The 17,000-nt window shown below is 43.5% G+C and overlaps 1 protein-coding gene across 6 annotated transcripts in view; it reads left to right on the plus strand.

Moving 5' to 3' along the window:
* Window positions 1–17,000, plus strand: part of ccdc171 (coiled-coil domain containing 171) — a 240,743-nt gene that overhangs the window by 176,356 nt on the left and 47,387 nt on the right. For all 6 annotated transcript variants that reach the window (XM_078394873.1, XM_078394872.1, XM_078394874.1 and 3 more), the window contains one exon: window positions 7,861–7,992. In XM_078394873.1, coding sequence (XP_078250999.1) covers window positions 7,861–7,992 — 132 coding nt within the window. The remainder of the gene's footprint in view (window positions 1–7,860; window positions 7,993–17,000) is intronic.

The following is a 17,000-nucleotide window of genomic DNA, read 5'->3' on the forward strand; positions in this document are numbered from 1 at the left end:
AGCCAATTTACCTACATACCTGTACGTCTTTGGAGTGTAGGAGGAAACCGAAGATCTCGGAGAAAACCCACGCAGGTCATGGGGAGAACGTACAAACTCCTTACAGTACAGCACCCGTAGTCAGGATCGAACCTGAGTCTCCGGCGCTGCATTCGCTGTAAAGCAGCAACTCTACCGCTGCGCTACCGTGCCGCCCTGCATCTGCAGTTATTTTCCTACACTTATATTATTCATAAATCAGTTATCTCTAAAGGAAATAGTCCCAACATCCCTAATCTATCCTCATCCCAGGAATCATTCTTGTAAATCTCCTTTGGACCTTCACTCTTCTTCCCCTTCTTTATAATGTGGCAACCATAATTAAACACATTCCTTCATTTGAGGCCAGACCAGGTGGGGCTTTACAAAAGATCAGCATAATTTCCTTATTTTTTTCTAATTAATGATTTAGGTAGTAACTTTAAGGATGAAAAATCCAAGTGAATGTGACCAACATTGCTTGCTGATCCCTAATTGACGTGCTTGTAAAATTATTTAAGAATCTACAGGGCAGCACAATGGCATGCAGGTTGTCGTGCAGCTTCATAGCTCCTCGTATACGGGATCACTCTCATTGTGACCATGTGTATTTTCTCTGGGTATTATGCTTTACTCTCACATCCCAGAGATGTGTTGGTACGTTAATTGGCTGCTATAAATAACCCCAACTGAACAATCAGAAAGGACCTGATGGCAGCATGTGTGAGAATAGATACAGGGAGATGGGGGGGAATGGGACTATTAATTGTGCTCCGACAGCTGACATAGACTTGATGAGCTGAATAGCCTCCTTCTGTGTCATAAGGAATATAATATAAATATACAACTGTAATATGAAAAAATACTGCCGTTGGTCTGGTGTCACATATAGACTGGACTAGTAAATGTGTGCATCACTAAGCCAGATGAGCTTTCACAGACAGTTTTATGGTTATGATTACTTAGACTCATTTTAAATACTAATATACCAGCTGAATGAAAGTTTATGGCTGCTGTATGTGAATGTGTGAGTTGAACTCAGGTTCTCTAGGTTTTCAAGTCTGGAAACTTAGTGGGGCCACAGCTAAGTTACAGTGTACAGTTCTGGTCACCACACTGCAGGGAGGGTATAACACTGGAGGGGATGGAGAGGGATTGACAGATTATTGTCAGGCTGGAGAACAATAGCTAGGAAGAGACACAAAATGCTGGAGTAACTCAGTGGGACAGGCAGCATCTCTGGAGAGAAGGAATGGGTGACATTTCGGGTCGAGACCCTTCTTCAGACATGTCAGCAGAGAGGGAGATACATAGATAACAGGCATGTGAATTTTCCGCGGATTTACGTGTTTTTTTAATCAATTTTCCGCGCTTTTTGCATGGTTTCCGCGTTTTTCACTTTGCCAAATAAACGGAGAAATCGGATCGCAAAAAAGAAAGAAAAAAACCCAATGTATAGACTTGTAATGAACGCTAGGGTTCCGCTAGAGGCCGCTAGGGGTTCTGCGAGAAATCCCCCGGCGCCCTGGAAGTCTCCCCGAAAATGTGGCACCCAGGCTGGGCAAGGCAGCCAATCTCGACTCATCGGGACTTCCACGGCCGATCAGTGGGTTGAATTTGCAACCTGCGGCCGGGGCTCTGGAACTCCAGCCCAGCTGGAGCCAGCACATCTATCCCCAAAGCCGACTTCCTTGGCCTGCTGGATAAACCAGCAAAGCTCTGGAACCAAGAGTGCCAGAAACTCAGCGGTGGAACTGTAATGAGTAAATATTAAATTTAAGTGCAAGATTATATAACTAAATTAATTAAGACAGGGTTAAAATATAAAACATAGCAGAAAAGCCAATTACCACCTTTTTGGGCTGATTATCAATTAATATGCGAATTTACTTCAAAATGTTATTAGTGTACAGTGACATATACACATTATTTTGTGATGTCTGTTTTTACTTTGATTTACATATTGAAATTACATATTTGTGTGTAAATTTTCAAAACGATTCCAATTTTTTAACCCCCGTTGTACGTCTCGCGCAAGCGTCGGCTCTTTTCCTTTTTTTTTACCTCACTCACATGCCTGAGATGAGGAAGTGTAAGGTGTGAAAACAGGACAAAGGGAATGGAGATCAGGAAAATGTAGATTAGATCATTGTTAGCTGGGAGAAGGTAACAACAAAGCAAACTGATAAATGTAGTCAGAGATAGTAAGACTGGTCGGAAGAGATTGCAGTGTGGGCCTATTTTCATTAGAACAAAAGAGACTTCAGAGAAAGTTGAATTGAGGCATGGTAATATCTAAAGAGACACACAGGATAAAAAAAAGTAAAAGCGATTTCCAATAAAAGAAATAAGAGGCAAAGATTTGTTAATTAGTAAAAAAATTATCGGGGAATTGAAAAAATATTATTTCACTTAACAGTGTGAGATGAGCTCGCGGTCTCCCCCCCCCCCCCCCCTCGCCCCCCCACCCCGCCAGTATTCAGCGTGTGACGTCACAATGGGACTCGCACGTCTTCAAGAGATCAGCTCGCTCTCGCCGCCACCCCCTCCCCCCCCCCCCAGCCGGACCTTAAACTAATGCACTCCCCATCCCCCCCACCGGACCTTTAACTAATGCGCTTCCTTCCCCCCCCCCCCCCCGGACCTTTAACTAATGTGCTCCCCCCCCCCGGACCTTAACCTAATGCGCTCCCCCCCCCGGACCTTAACCTAATGCGCTCCCCCCCCCCCCCCCCCCACCGTGCACTGCTGCCCGTCCCGGCATGCCTCGTGCTTGACATTCCTCAGATCGGGCAGCGCTGACCGCCGGGAGGTGTAGTTGCCTCTCCCACTCTGAGAGGGGGGTAGGCACCCGCCCAACTGACAGGAGTGCCCTGCTCAGTGTCTTCCTCTCCCCTTTCCTCGCCCCCCTTGCACAAAGGAGTTTTAAGCGGCGTTGCCGGGCCCGCAGGAGGGGGGTTCGAGTGGGTGGAGGGGAGGGTGGGGGTAGGAGGGGAGTGGGGGGAAGGAGAGAGTGGGGGGGGAGGGGGAGGAGAGAGTGGGGGTGGGAGGGAGAGTGGGGGTGGGGGGAGAGTGGGGAAGGGGGTCGAGGAGAGTGGAAGTGGGGGGAGGTGGGGGGAAGGAGGACAGTGGGTGTGGGGGGCAGGGGAGGGTAAGGGGGTTGGGGGTCGGGGTAAGAGAGTGGGGGTTGGAGGGGAAGGGGGACAGTGCGGGGCAGGAGAGAGTGGGTGTGGGGAAGAGGGGAGAATGGGGGGAGGGGGGAATGGGGGGAGGGGGTGGAGGGGGAAGAGGGGAGAATGGGGGGAGGGGGTGGAGGGGAAAGTGGAGGTGTGGGGGAGGGGGTGGGGGAGGAGAGAGTGGGTGGGGAGAAGGGAAGAGTGGTTGTGGGGGAGAGTGGGGGTGGGGAGGAGGGAAGATTGGGGGTGGGGGAGAGGGGTGCGGGCAGGGAGAGTGGGGGTAGGGGAGGGGAGGGAGGTGGGGGCGGGTGAGGGAGGGGGAGGGGGAAATGGGGGTGGAGGCAGGGCTAGGGGGAGTGGGGGTAGGGAAGGGGCAAGTGGGGATGGGGAAAGTGGACGTGGGGGCAGGGGAGGGGCAAGTGGGGGTGGGTAGGGGGATAGAGTGGGTCAGTGGGGGGAGGAGGGGGCGATAAGGGGGATTGAGTGGACTATTATCTGAATGGTGGCCGATTAGGAGAAGGGAAGATGCAACGAGACCTGGGTGTCGTGGTACACCAGTCATTGAAAGTAGGCATGCAGGTGCAGCAGGCAGTGAAGAAAGCGAATGGTATGTTGGCATTCATAGCGAGGGGATTTGAGTATAGGAGCAGGGAGGTTCTGCTGCAGTTGTACAGGGCATTGGTGGGACCACACCTGGAGTATTGCGTACAGTTTTGGTCTCCTAATCTGAGGAAAGATATTCTTGCCATAGAGGGAGTACAGAGAAGGCTCACCAGATTGATCCCTAGGATGGCAGGACTTTCATATGAAGAAAGATTGGATAGACTCGGCTTGTACTCGCTGGAATTTAGAAGATTGAGGGGGGATCTTATAGAAACTTACAAAATTCTTAAGGGGTTGGACAGGCTAGATGCAGGAAGATTGTTCCCGATGTTGGGGAAGTCCAGAACAAGGGGTCACAGTTTAAGGATAAGGGGGAAGTCTTTTGGGACCGAGATGAGAAAGTTGTTTTTCACACAGAGAGTGGTGAATCTGTGGAATTCTCTGCCACAGAAGGTAGTTGAGGCCAGTTCATTGGCTATATTTAAGAGGGAGTTAGATGTGGAGCCTTGTGGCTAAAGGGATCAGGGGGTATGGAGAGAAGGCAGGTATGGGATACTGAGTTGGATGATCAGCCATGATCATATTGAATGGAGGTGCAGGCTCGAAGGGCCGAATGGCCTTCACCTGCACATATTTTCTATGTTTCTAAATACTGTTTCTTTTTCTGCCTCTTGAGATACGAGTGGTTTTTGACAGCTAATGAAAATGAGAGGGAAAAGTCCGCACGATCTTTAAAATTTTACTGAAATGTTGCAATTTTACATTTGATAAATTCAGGGAAAACAACCACAAATGCAATAAAATCATCAATATTCAGTGGACTAGTTTAATCCAAATTAGGCATCCTTATTCCTTTTAAGGTCCTCATCCACACTTTAGACTTTTATAACATAGAAAGGACAGCAGGGGAATCAGCCCCTTCGGTCCACATGATGCTAAGTTAAACTAATCTCCTCTGTCTGCATGTGATCCACATTCCTCAATATCCTGCATATGCCTATCTGAAAGCCTTTTAAATATCACTATCGTATTTGCTTCTACCACCAACACAGGCAGCCCTTTGGCCCCACTACATTAGGTAACAGTGAACGTATGTATGTGCATGGAGTGGCCCAGCAGGAGAGCTAAATCCATCTAGGCACACTTTCTGCTCTTTGAGAAAATCAATCTTTATTTTCAATAAATTGGACAACACTTTGGAACTGTCTTTGTGTATATAATTGGGGAGTATTTGCAATAAAAAGTATAAACCTTAGATGTGCCTTTTATTAATAATTATTTATTCAATAGCTTGCATATTTATTTCTGGAAATGTAATTATTTCAAAAAAATAATGTAACCAGGTATAATCTGAATGAATAATATGATTTGAGCATATCCATTTTATTGTACATTGTATGCAAGACATTTTATCTTCAATTATACCAATCATTGTTGTACTATTAAAAGCAGTGAACAAAATAATAATTGGGCTTCAATCAAATAATTGTTTGCTAAGATTATTATGGTTATTTCAAAATTGGAATGAAAGTAAAAAATACTTACATGTTGGTATATTCCGAAATTATTATTTCTAGTTTTCACATATTAAGGAACAAATTTGTTCCCTTTTATGATAGCTTTTAGCAAATCCATTGTAATTGTCACATACTTATTTTGTACACTTTTGTTACATTGCAAATTGTAATTAATTTGCCTTGTTGCATCAGCGTAATACTTAGACTAAAATTATTTCAGGATCTTTTGTAGAAAGCAAGGAACAGTAATGAAATAGATTAATATTAATATTCAGGGACATAAATCAGTAGTTGGACAAAGAAATTAATTACTTCTGCAATCTGGTCAAGAAATATATTGAATATCAGCCTGACAAGTAATGTTTTAGAAAAGATTGTTGCCATTTACTGCGCTCTGCTCATTTTCATGTCCAGAGTGAGTTTCAATCTTTTTATGTAAATGCATCTTTAATCCAGTTTACTTTGATAAACCTGAATGATGCAAATAAGAAATGCAGGACAGAGCAGGCCACCCAAGTCCACTCAAATTTTTCCCACTAGGTCACAGGCTTGGACGCTTTATTTACAGATGTTTGAAACATGATCAATAGGCAGCAAGAGATAATTTTATACTGCTCCAAGATGCTGCAGGGAAGTTATGCAGAATAAGGTAGTAATGGATTTTACTGCCCTTTCACCAAATGTACCATACATGTGTTGACATAATTTATATTCATCTAGAATTTCTGATATTCTAACACAACATTTATATTTATGGCATTTATGTAAATCTGAATTGCTAATCAAGCAGCCTTTTTCGTCTGGTGGATTGCTTAGGTAACGCTACATTTTATGTGCATATGTGCATTTGCCCATTTTTACAAATTATGAGATTTTGATATTTGTAATATATAATGACGTCCACTTCCTAAAAAAAGCTACGTGATTTTGATCAACTTCTGTGGAAATAGATGCAATCTATTTGTATTGCAAATAAATGTTGCAAATCTATCATGGTCTTTCTGCTTTTCTATGTATTTGTTGTCATGATTTAACAGTAAAATTAATACCCATATATCTGTGCAGTAAGATGGTAATTCTTTTGAAAGCATCATATTAGCTTGAATGTACCTAAAGCTTTTAGTGTAGAAGAAAGGCATTTTTAAAAGATGTGGAGCATGAATGATTTTCATGAAGAGCCACTGATGAATAAGTTGTTTGTATTTTTGAATAACATAGGCCAGGATTAATTTTGATGAGATAAAGCTAAGTACTGAAATAACTGAATATTAACAGATCACTAATCCATGCAAATTATTTATTGGCCACAATCATAGAAAGGTAAGATTCCCATTGATGATTTTTCAATTGTATTTTACAAATAACTAATTATATAGAATATATGCACGAACATTTAGAAAAATATATATATTTTTAGTCACTCTTTCCAAGATAAATAATTGTCACCTTTGCTTTAGTACATTTCTATTCATGTTGGATAAGATTCTTATCTACAAATGATATCATATCATATATCATATCATATATATACAGCCGGAAACAGGCCTTTTCGGCCCTCCAAGTCCGTGCCGCCCAGTGATCCCCGTACATTAACACTATCCTACACCCACTAGGGACAATTTTTTACATCTACCCAGCCAATTAACCTACATACCTGTACGTCTTTGGAGTGTGGGAGGAAACCGAAGATCTCGGAGAAAACCCACGCAGGTCACGGGGAGAACGTACAAACTCCTTACAGTGCAGCACCCGTAGTCAGGATCGAACCTGAGTCTCCGGCGCTGCATTCGCTGTAAAGCAGCAACTCTACCGCTGCGCTACCGTGCCGCCTCTTTCAATGTTTTATTTAAATCAATTTCCATTTGGATTTTACAAGACCTGTTTATTGTCAAACTTAGCCAAAGTTTTTTTTTAGTCTGTCCCTCTGGTTGAGGTGGGAAAAGAAGCAAAGTTACTACTTCAATAAATTTGAAATGTTTTGTCTGCAAAATCCTGCCAGCCTAAGTGAGGCTTAGTTTGCACTGCGAAAGGAATTGTAAGCTGTAGAAAAAAATCGTTTTTTACCACAGGGTGGCACTATGATACTGACAGCTTGCTTATTTAATCCGACATGATCAAACACAGTTACTGCATGTGCAGAACTTGTGCTGGTCTTTAATGTTTTACTGTGCAAGAATTTTAAATGCAAGGACATGGCCTAGAGACTGCTTAACCATAGTGCTTTGTAAAGCTTGTTGTAGACCTGGTTGTAAGAATTTAACTGCTCAAAGGTTTAAAGAAAGTATTCTAGTGACTTGCGAAAGACTCTTGGTAACTTTAACAAAAATTCAATCAAATAATACTACACTATCTTCTTAAAATTCTCAGTGGCTGTTCTGAATTACTGATTTATTTGCAACAAAAAAATCAATTAGTCTTAAATTTATTCATGGATTTCAGTCCTACCGATCAATGCAAGTCCACTCAGCGGGCTCGAGGGGACCCACTTCATTCCAGTTAATGTGTCTGAAGGGGAATTACCATTGATGCTGTTTTCTCTTTCGCAGGTCAGAGATCAGATCTCACTGTCATGGTCTGTGACAGCAAGGAACGACTTTACCCTGCAGCTCCCGAAGCTGCAGCTGGAGACCTTGGTAGCGAAAGGGCCAAAGGATGGCCTGGAGGTTACATCATTGCAGGTTAGGATCTGATACAATGCGCAGAGTTAATCTTAAACTTGGGAGCTGATTGTTTATTATGGCTTCGTGATTCACTGATTGATTTCATTTGCTGTCAGTTAAAGCTCCCTTAATGTCAGTTTTCTTTGCATAATGCCTTGAAACAAAGGCTGGTGAAGTTCCCCAGATTGAAGTAGCTGACATAAACTGACCCTGATTTGCCCTATTCTGCATGGTAATTTAAGCAAAGCAGTTACTGGAAATGCTGTGATGAATATGAAAATACCACTGTTAGCAAGCTGTGATACAAAATCTCAGAATGCAGAAAAAGGAACAGGAGCTTATATGTAAATGTGTCTTCTTCACATAGTGTGTGCCACACTATTTTACTGCACAGGGTGTGGCAGTATATATGATCAAAACTATTTTATTCTACATACATAGTATGTATGTCATATTCCCTTGCCATACAATGTTGTATGAAAGAATATGATGCATATATCTTTTTGTTATTTTTGTACAGTGCCTTTAAATAACAAATGAACAGCTCATTTATCATGGAGACTTCTGGTGAATCTAGGGTTATGGACTATGAGTGTGAACATAAAGAATCAGAAAGTCATAAGAGCAGAATCATATCCATAGGCCCAATATGGCCATGTTAGTTATCAAACTCCTTCAAACATCACATTAATAGACATACGGCAAGGAAACAGGCCCTTTGGCCAAACGCCTTTGCTGACCAAAATGCCTCCATCAATGCTAATCCAACCTGCCCACATTTGGCCCATATCTCTCTGCTCCTGTCCAAATGTCTTTTAAATGTTGTTATAGTACCTGCCTTAACTACGTCCTCTGGCAGCTAGTTCCATATACCTATCACCCTCCGTGTGAAAATGTTGCCCCTCAGGTTCCTATTAAATCTTTCCCTTCTCACCTTAAAGCTATGTTCTCTGGTTCTTGAGTCTCCTATTCTCGGTAGTAGACTCTGTGTGTTCACACTATCTATTTCACTCATGATCTTATACATCTTTATAAGATGTCCCCCTCATCCTCCTGCGCAGCAAGAAATAAAGTGCCCAACTTCTCCCTGTAGCTCAAGCCTTCAGGTCCTAACAATATTGTCATAAATCTGTGCACCTTTTTCAGCTTAACGACATCCTTCATATAGAAGGGTAACTGAGTCTGAACACAATACTACAAATGCGGCCTCACCTACATCTTGTACAACTGCAACATGATAACCCAATTTCTATACTCAATACCCTGACTGATGACAGCCAGTGTACCAAAAGCCATCTTGACCACCCTCTCTACCTGTGGCACCATTCAGAGAACAATGCATCTGCACTCCTAGATCCCTCTGCTCAACAACACTCGCCAGGGCCCTGCCATTCGCAGTGAAATTCCTGTCGTGGTCTGACTTCTCAAAATGCACCTCCCACTTATCTGCATCAAATTCCATTAACCATTCCTTATCCCACCGCCCAGTTGATCAAGATGCTTAGCATAGAGATACAGCATAGAGTCAGGCCCTTCAGCCCACCGAGTCCACGCAAACCATCGATCACCCGTTAACACTAATTTTACATTATCCCACTTTATCATCTGGTCCCTACACACTAGGGACATTTTACAGTGGCCAATTAACCTACAAGCACTCATGTCTTTGGGATGTGGGAGGAAACCGGAGCACCCAGAGGAAACCCATGTGGTCACAGGGAGAATGCGCAAGCTCTACATAGACAGCACCCAAGGTCAGGATTGAACCTGGGTCTCTGGCACTGCAGCTCTACCAGCACCCCCACTGGGCCGCAGATACTACTACAATTTTTGATAACCATCTTTGCTATCTACGATACCACTCACTTTAGTGTCATCTGGAAACTTTCTAATCATACCTTCTTTATTCTCATCCAAATCAATTATATAAACCACAAGCAGCATTGGGCCCAGAACCAACCCCCTGAGGCACACCACTTGTCACAGACCTCCAGTCAAATAAACAACCTTCCACCATCATTCTCTGCTTCCTTCCTTGAAGCCAATTCTCTATCCAGTCGGCTAGCTCTCCCTGGATCCCATGCGATCTAACCTTCCAGAGCAGCTTACCATACGAAACATCAAATGCCTTGTTGAAGTCCAAATAGACAACGTCTACAGTTTTGCCCTCATCAACCTTTTTGGTTGCTTCAAAAAACTCAATCAGATTAAGACATGTTCTCCCACATACAAAACAATGCTGACTATCCCTAATCAGCCCATGTCTATCCAAATATCTCATCCCTCAGAATCCTCTCCAGTAGTTTAGTTAATTTTTGTCGTGTATACCAAGGTACAGTGAAAAGCATTTGTGGTGTGCTATCCAGTCAAAGAAAAGTCTATACATGATTAGAATCAAGTCGTCCACAGAGAACATATAAAGGATAAAGGACACAACATTTAATGCAAAATAAAGTTCAATTAAAGATAGCTCAAAGGTCTCCAATGAATAGATCGGAGGTCAGGAATACACTCTGGTTGGTGAGAGAACAGTTCAATTGCTTGATAACAGATGGGGAAAAACTGTCCCTGAATCTGAACCTGAGCCTGTAACTCCCAGACTTTTTCTTGCAGCCCTTCTTCAATAGAGGCACAACTTTAGCCACCCTCCAGTCTTGTGGCACATCACCTGTGTGTAATGATAATTTATATATCTCAGCCAGGCCTCCTGCAATTTCTTCTCTAACTTCGGATATATCTGATCATATAGCTTTATCAGAACTCTATTCTTAGTCTTCTACTAGACGGGCGTGGGCCCGTTGGGTCCAAAGCTCTCCTGCGGGCCCGGCAACTGCGTGGCAACCCCGGTTGGGTGCAATCCTCTCCTATGGGCCCGGCAACCCTCCCCCAGCTGATGATCCGTGGACCCGTTGAAAATTCTCCTGTGGGCCCCGCAACCCTCCGTGCAAACCTCTCCTATGGCGCGGCAACCCCCCGTTGGGTGAAACCATCTTGTTTGCCCCTCTGCCGCCACGCTGCTCCACGGGAGGAAGGTCATACGCCGGGACGGGCGTGGGAGGGGAGAGGTGCACATTTATTAAAGTTTATTAAGTTAATTGTTTTTAAAATGTAACAAAACTTGATCAATTAAGACCACAGGGGAATGGTGGGTAGGGTGGGCGTAAAATTGTTGCGCTATCATGTATCATTTTATATATACGCACGATGAGAGTTTTAGTAATATATACTAGCCAGGCATGGACCCGTTGGGCCAAAATCTCTCCTGTGGGCCCGGTAACCTTCCGTCCAAACCTCTCCTGCTGGCCCGGCAATCCTCCCCCAGCTGACGACACTCACTCGCTCCATCGTCCCTCAACCCCCCTAAAAGGGAGGACAAGGAAAAGGCACTGATCTCTGCCCTGTTTCTCCTACGGGTCTCTCTTGCGGGCCGGGCGTGGAGCCGAAGCGTCCCCTGAGCTCGGCTGCAATCTGCGGCGGGAAACGGTGGCGACGGCATGGACCCGTTGCCAGGTGGGGAGTGTCTCCCGGGGCCATGGGTGGGCGAGAGTGGATAGGAAGAAGGCACTAACTAACCTCAGCCACATGTTTAGACCGTAATGTATCCTTATTGTCTTGATGTGTTTATGCTTTATTCTTAATTGTTAGCTGTATGTTTGTGTTGTCATTTGTGAGCGGAGCACCAAGGCACATTCCTTGTATATGCACATACTTGGCCAATAAACTTATTCATTCATTAATTCATTCATTCATTTATCCTGCGAGCCGGGCGTAGAGCCGAAGCCTCTCCTGCAGCGCGGCGGGGACGGCCATCTTGTTGGACCCCCTGCACCATGGGAGGAAAGTCAGGCGCAGGGCACGCCGGGACGGGCACTGGGGGGGGAGCGCATTTATTAAAGTTTATTCGGTAAATTGTTCTTAAAAAGTAACAAAAGTTGGTTTATTCAGACCACGGGGGAATGGTGAGTATGGTGGGCCTAAAATTGTCTCGTTGTCGTGTACCGTTTTGGCTGTGTAGAGGGCATGGTACACACATAAACATATACACACAAACATGTCTTGGCAATTCGAGATATTGTGACAGCAACTGCTTCCAGTGAGTGCGACCCAGAAACCAACCACCCTCTATCTAGTTCAGTGTTCCCAGACTTTTTCGGGACACGACCCCCTTGGTTCCAAAAACTCATCCCCCTTTCCCACCTACGCTAGCCTATAAAAAGCATTATTTACAATAGTGATTTGCATGACCGCAAAGATCAACCTCAGTGATACATGTGCAGTACTATTTACTAACATTTCTAATTAAATAAAATACTGGTTTAGTGACAATTATAAGTGTGAGTGTGATAACTACACCATTTAAACTGTTGGCTCAATAATTATGCATGAATCATTATATAATATGCAAGTAATAACTTTGAAAAGTTCCAAGAAATACTATTCAGCAAAACAGTGTGCGCTTTTAGAGATGGTCATTGGAGCGCACAGCAGAAGATGCTGCCTGACCCGCTGAGTTGCTCCAGGATTTTGTGTCTCTCTACAACAGAATAATCACTCCGCAAGCATGTCAAGTGCCTACTGGTACCACTTTTGCCCAATGCCACAGCCATCTCCGGCATCTCCCTACCATCCCTTGCCCGATATGTAGCCAAGGCCAAATCTGATTTGCCTGCACTTAATCCATTGCCCCGAAAAATGACCAGAGCGAAACAATTAACATGTCTCTCCCAAGAAGCCAAAAGATTGCCAGTCACTGATCTTAGGGAAAAGGCTGATATTGCATATTCTGGTTGAGGCAGATAGTATATAAGCATTTAAGAGACTTTTGGATAGACATGTGAATATGCATGAAATGGAGGGTTATGGATTATGTGCAGTCAGTTAAGATTTGGCCTTGGCACCATGTTTGGCACAGACATGGGCAGAATAGCCTGTTCCTCTGCTGCACTGTTCTATCTATGCCATTCTTTACCACCTTATCCACTCATGTTGCCACTTTCAGCGGGCTATATATGTGCACCCCAAAATACCCCAGTATTAGGGTGACACGGTGGTACAGCGGTAGAGCTGCTGCCTTACAGTGCCAGAGACCTGGGTTTGATCCTGACTATGTTGCTGGTCTTTATGGAGTTTGTATGTTTTCTCCATGACATGCGCGGGTTTTCTCCGGGATCTTTGGTTTCCTCCAACACTCCAAAGATGTAAAGGTTTGCAGGCTTATTGGCTTGGTATAATTGTAAATTGTCCCTAGTGTGTGCAGGATAGTGTTAGTGTGCGGGGGATCGCTGGTCGGCGTGGACTCTGTGGGGGCCGCACTGTATCTCTAAACTAAACATCAATATTTCTCAGCATATCGCTATTTGTCCTCTTCCCTTCCCTTCTTCCTCCCAAATGCATTAGCTCTGTTTACTATTTTTCTGGCCACATTTCCAAATTATTTATACCATGCCGTACCATTTAACAACATTCTGCTATTCACAACGCCCCCAATGTTCATGTCATCTGCAAACTGATTAATCTGACCTCCTAAACTTTCATCTTACATATTGACAAATATTACAAACAACAAGAGTCCCAGCCTTGATCCTTGCAGAAAAATACTTGTCTCAGGTTTTTAGTCTAAAAAACACTGCTCTACCACTACCCTCTGCCTTCTATGACTAAGTCAAGTTTGAATCCAATTTACTAACTCACCGTGGATCCCTTCTGACTAAATCTTCTAAATCATTCAATATGGTCAAGAAAATTGGCAGTGTTGCTGATTGTGAGCAGGATAGCATCGGGTTATGGGAAGATACTGATCAGTTGGTAAAATGGGCAGAGTGATGATGGAATTTCATTCAAATAACTGTCAGGCAATGGTTTGGGAAGGCTAACAAGGTTAGTACATACAAAATGAATAGCAGGAGCTAAGGAATACTGAGGAAGAGTACTTGGTTTACAAGTCTAAGAATCCCTGAAGGTGGCAGTTCATTTAGATAAGGTGGTGAGGAGAGTAGCCGGCACATAGAATATAAGAGCGGAATGGTTACAGTACAGTTTTAAGAAAAATTAGTTGGGCCACTAATGGGGAAACTCTCTAAATTTCTGGTCACCACACTGCAGGAAGGATGGAATCGTTCTGGAGAGGGTGCAGAGGAGATTCACTTGGATGTTGCCTGGAATGGAGTGTTTCAGTTATAAAGAGGGACTTGTGAGGATGGGTTTGTTTTCCTTAACTGGAGAAGACTGAGGGTGATCTAACTGAGGTAGACAAAATTAGAAAGTCAGAGTCAAGGTAGAAAGTAAGAGACTGCTCATATAACGGCAGCATTTTCCTCCATAACTTTATATTTACCGAGGTAGGTGTACTGCTGTGTTTCCTGAAGTCAATCGCAATCTCATTTGTCTTGCTGACATTGAGGGAGAGGTTGTTGTCTTGGCACCGGGTTACAAGGTTCTCAATCTTCTTCATCTCGTCATTATTTGATGTCCGGCCCACTATGGTCGTGTCATATGCAAACTTGTAATTTGAAGAAATAAAGAACTGCAGATACTGGCTGAGACCAAAGATAGACGTAAAGTGCTGGAGTAACTCAGCGGGTCAGGCTGCATGTCTGGAGAAAAGGTTTTAGCAACCTTTCGGGTCAGGACCCTTCTTGAGACCCTTCAGTCTAAAGAAGGGTCCCGACTCGAAGCTTCACCCACCTGTTTTCTCCAGAGATGCTGCCAGACCAACTGAGGTACTCCAGCACTTTGTGTCTAACTTTTAAATTTTAGTTGGATTAGTATTTGTCTACAACCCAACCAGGCCATGCTCTGGTACTCCAGTTCCCAATTCTCCTGAGTCTGCCTTCAGCCGACTACCTTGGTCTTGAAGTGTGACTGCAGTTTGCATTAAAGCATCAGTGATTGAACTAATCATTAGCCTAATGCATGCCCTTGGGGGGATTAGAATTTTTAGCAACAATCACCAATAAACAAAAGTTGTCAATTTTTTGCAGTTTTAACAGTTTATTAATTTAAACTGCTTAAGCCCCACATTTACAGACCTTTGCACCTTTTTGACCAGATTTGCAGCCATCAGTATATTTAAGCAAGTGTAATATACTGACGGAATCTATTCATCTTTTGATCATCTTTGTTTAAGTGCTCCCCTTCATTCAAAAGTGGATTAAGTAGAGATACTGCAAATGACACATTTTCATTAACTTCTTGTTAAAGGTCAATTGTAAAAGTTCAAGTGCGATCCCGCAAGACTTGTACAAACTGTAACATAATATCCCATTTTCTATACTAGATTCACTTGCAGATAAAGGCCAGCATGCCAAAAGCCTTCTTCACCACCCTATCTACCTGCGTTGCCACTTTCGTGGAGCTATGTACTTCTAGTCTTGATTCCCTCTGTTCTACAACACTCCCCTAGGTCGTACCATTCACTATGAAGGTCCTATCCTGCCTGGTTTGACTTACCAAAATTCAACACTTCACACATCTGAATTAAATTCAATTAACCACTTCTCAGCCTATTTGCCTAGTTGATCAAGATCCTGGTGTAAATCTTGATAATCTTCTTCATTGTCCATGATGGGACCTAATTTAGAATAATCTGTAAATTTACTAATCATGGGTGGCACAGTAGCGCAGCTGGTAGAGCTGCCAACACAGTGCCAGATACCCAAGTTTGATCCTGACCTCAAGTGCTGTCTTTATGGAGTTTGCATGTTCTCCTTGTGACCATGTAGATTTCCTCTGGTTGCTCCATTTTCCTGCCACATCCCAAAGACATGCGGGCTTATGGGTTAATTGGGCTCTGTTAATTGCTAGTGTGTAGGGAGTGAATGCAAAAGTGGAATAACGTAGAACTAGTGTAAACAGGTAATAAATGGTCAGCGTGGACTTGGTAGGTCAAAGGGCCTGCTTCCATGCTGTGTCAATCAATGCTTTGTATATTCTCAGCCAAATCGTTGATATAGATGACAAATAGCAATGGGTCCAGCACCAATTCCTGAGATACACCACTAGTCACAGGCCTCCAGTCCAAAAAATAACCTTCCATCAATATCCACTGCTTTCTGTCATGCAGCCAATTCTGTATCCAGTTAGACACAAAATGCTGGAGTAACTCAACGGGACAGGCAGCATCTCTGGAGAGAAGGAATGGGTGATGTTTTGGGTCGAGACCCTTCTTCAATCTGAAGAAAGTCTCCAGTCTTTCAAAGGTCTTCAGTCTGAAGAAGGGTCTCGACCCGAAACATCACCATTCCTTCTCTCCAGAGATGCTGCCTGTCTCGCTGAGTTATTCTAGCATTTTGTGTCTACCTTCAATTTAAACCACCATCTGCAGTTGTTTCCTACACACTCTGTGTCCAACTAGCTAGCTCTCCCTGGATCCCATACAATCCAACCTTCCCAAGCAGCCTACCATGCGGAATCTTTTCAAAGGTCTTGCTGAAATTTATATATACTTCATCCACGGCTCTTCCCTCATCAACCCTCTTGATTACTTCTTCAGAAAACAATCAAAATCACGTGACACAATCTCCCATTCACAAAACCATGCTGATTATTCCTAATCAACCGCTGTCTTTCAAAATACATGTATATATTATCCTTCAGAGTCCTCTCCAGTTACTCTCATACACAGATGTTTGGCTTACTGGTCTATAGCTCTCAGATTTTTCTTCACAGCCCTTCTTAAATAGAACCATGACATTAGCCACCCTAATCTGCCAGCATCTCAATTCTAGCGATGATTCATATATATTCAAGCCAGCACTCCTGCAATTTCTTCTCTAGCTTTCCACAGTGTCCTTGGATATATCTGAACAGGCTCAAGCTATTTATGTACCTTCATATGTTCTATGATATCCAGCACCTCCTCGACTGTAATACGGATGTCATCACCATTAACTTTACCAAGTTCTTTAGTCTTCATGTCGTTCTCTGCGATGGAAACAGAGGCGAAATATTTATTGAGAATTTTGCCCATCTCCTGCGGCTCCATACATAGATGACTGCTTTTTTTGAGGGGTCCATTGGATAGAATT

Source organism: Rhinoraja longicauda, chromosome 3 (genome assembly GCF_053455715.1).
Source record: "Rhinoraja longicauda isolate Sanriku21f chromosome 3, sRhiLon1.1, whole genome shotgun sequence".
NCBI lineage: Eukaryota > Metazoa > Chordata > Chondrichthyes > Rajiformes > Arhynchobatidae > Rhinoraja > Rhinoraja longicauda.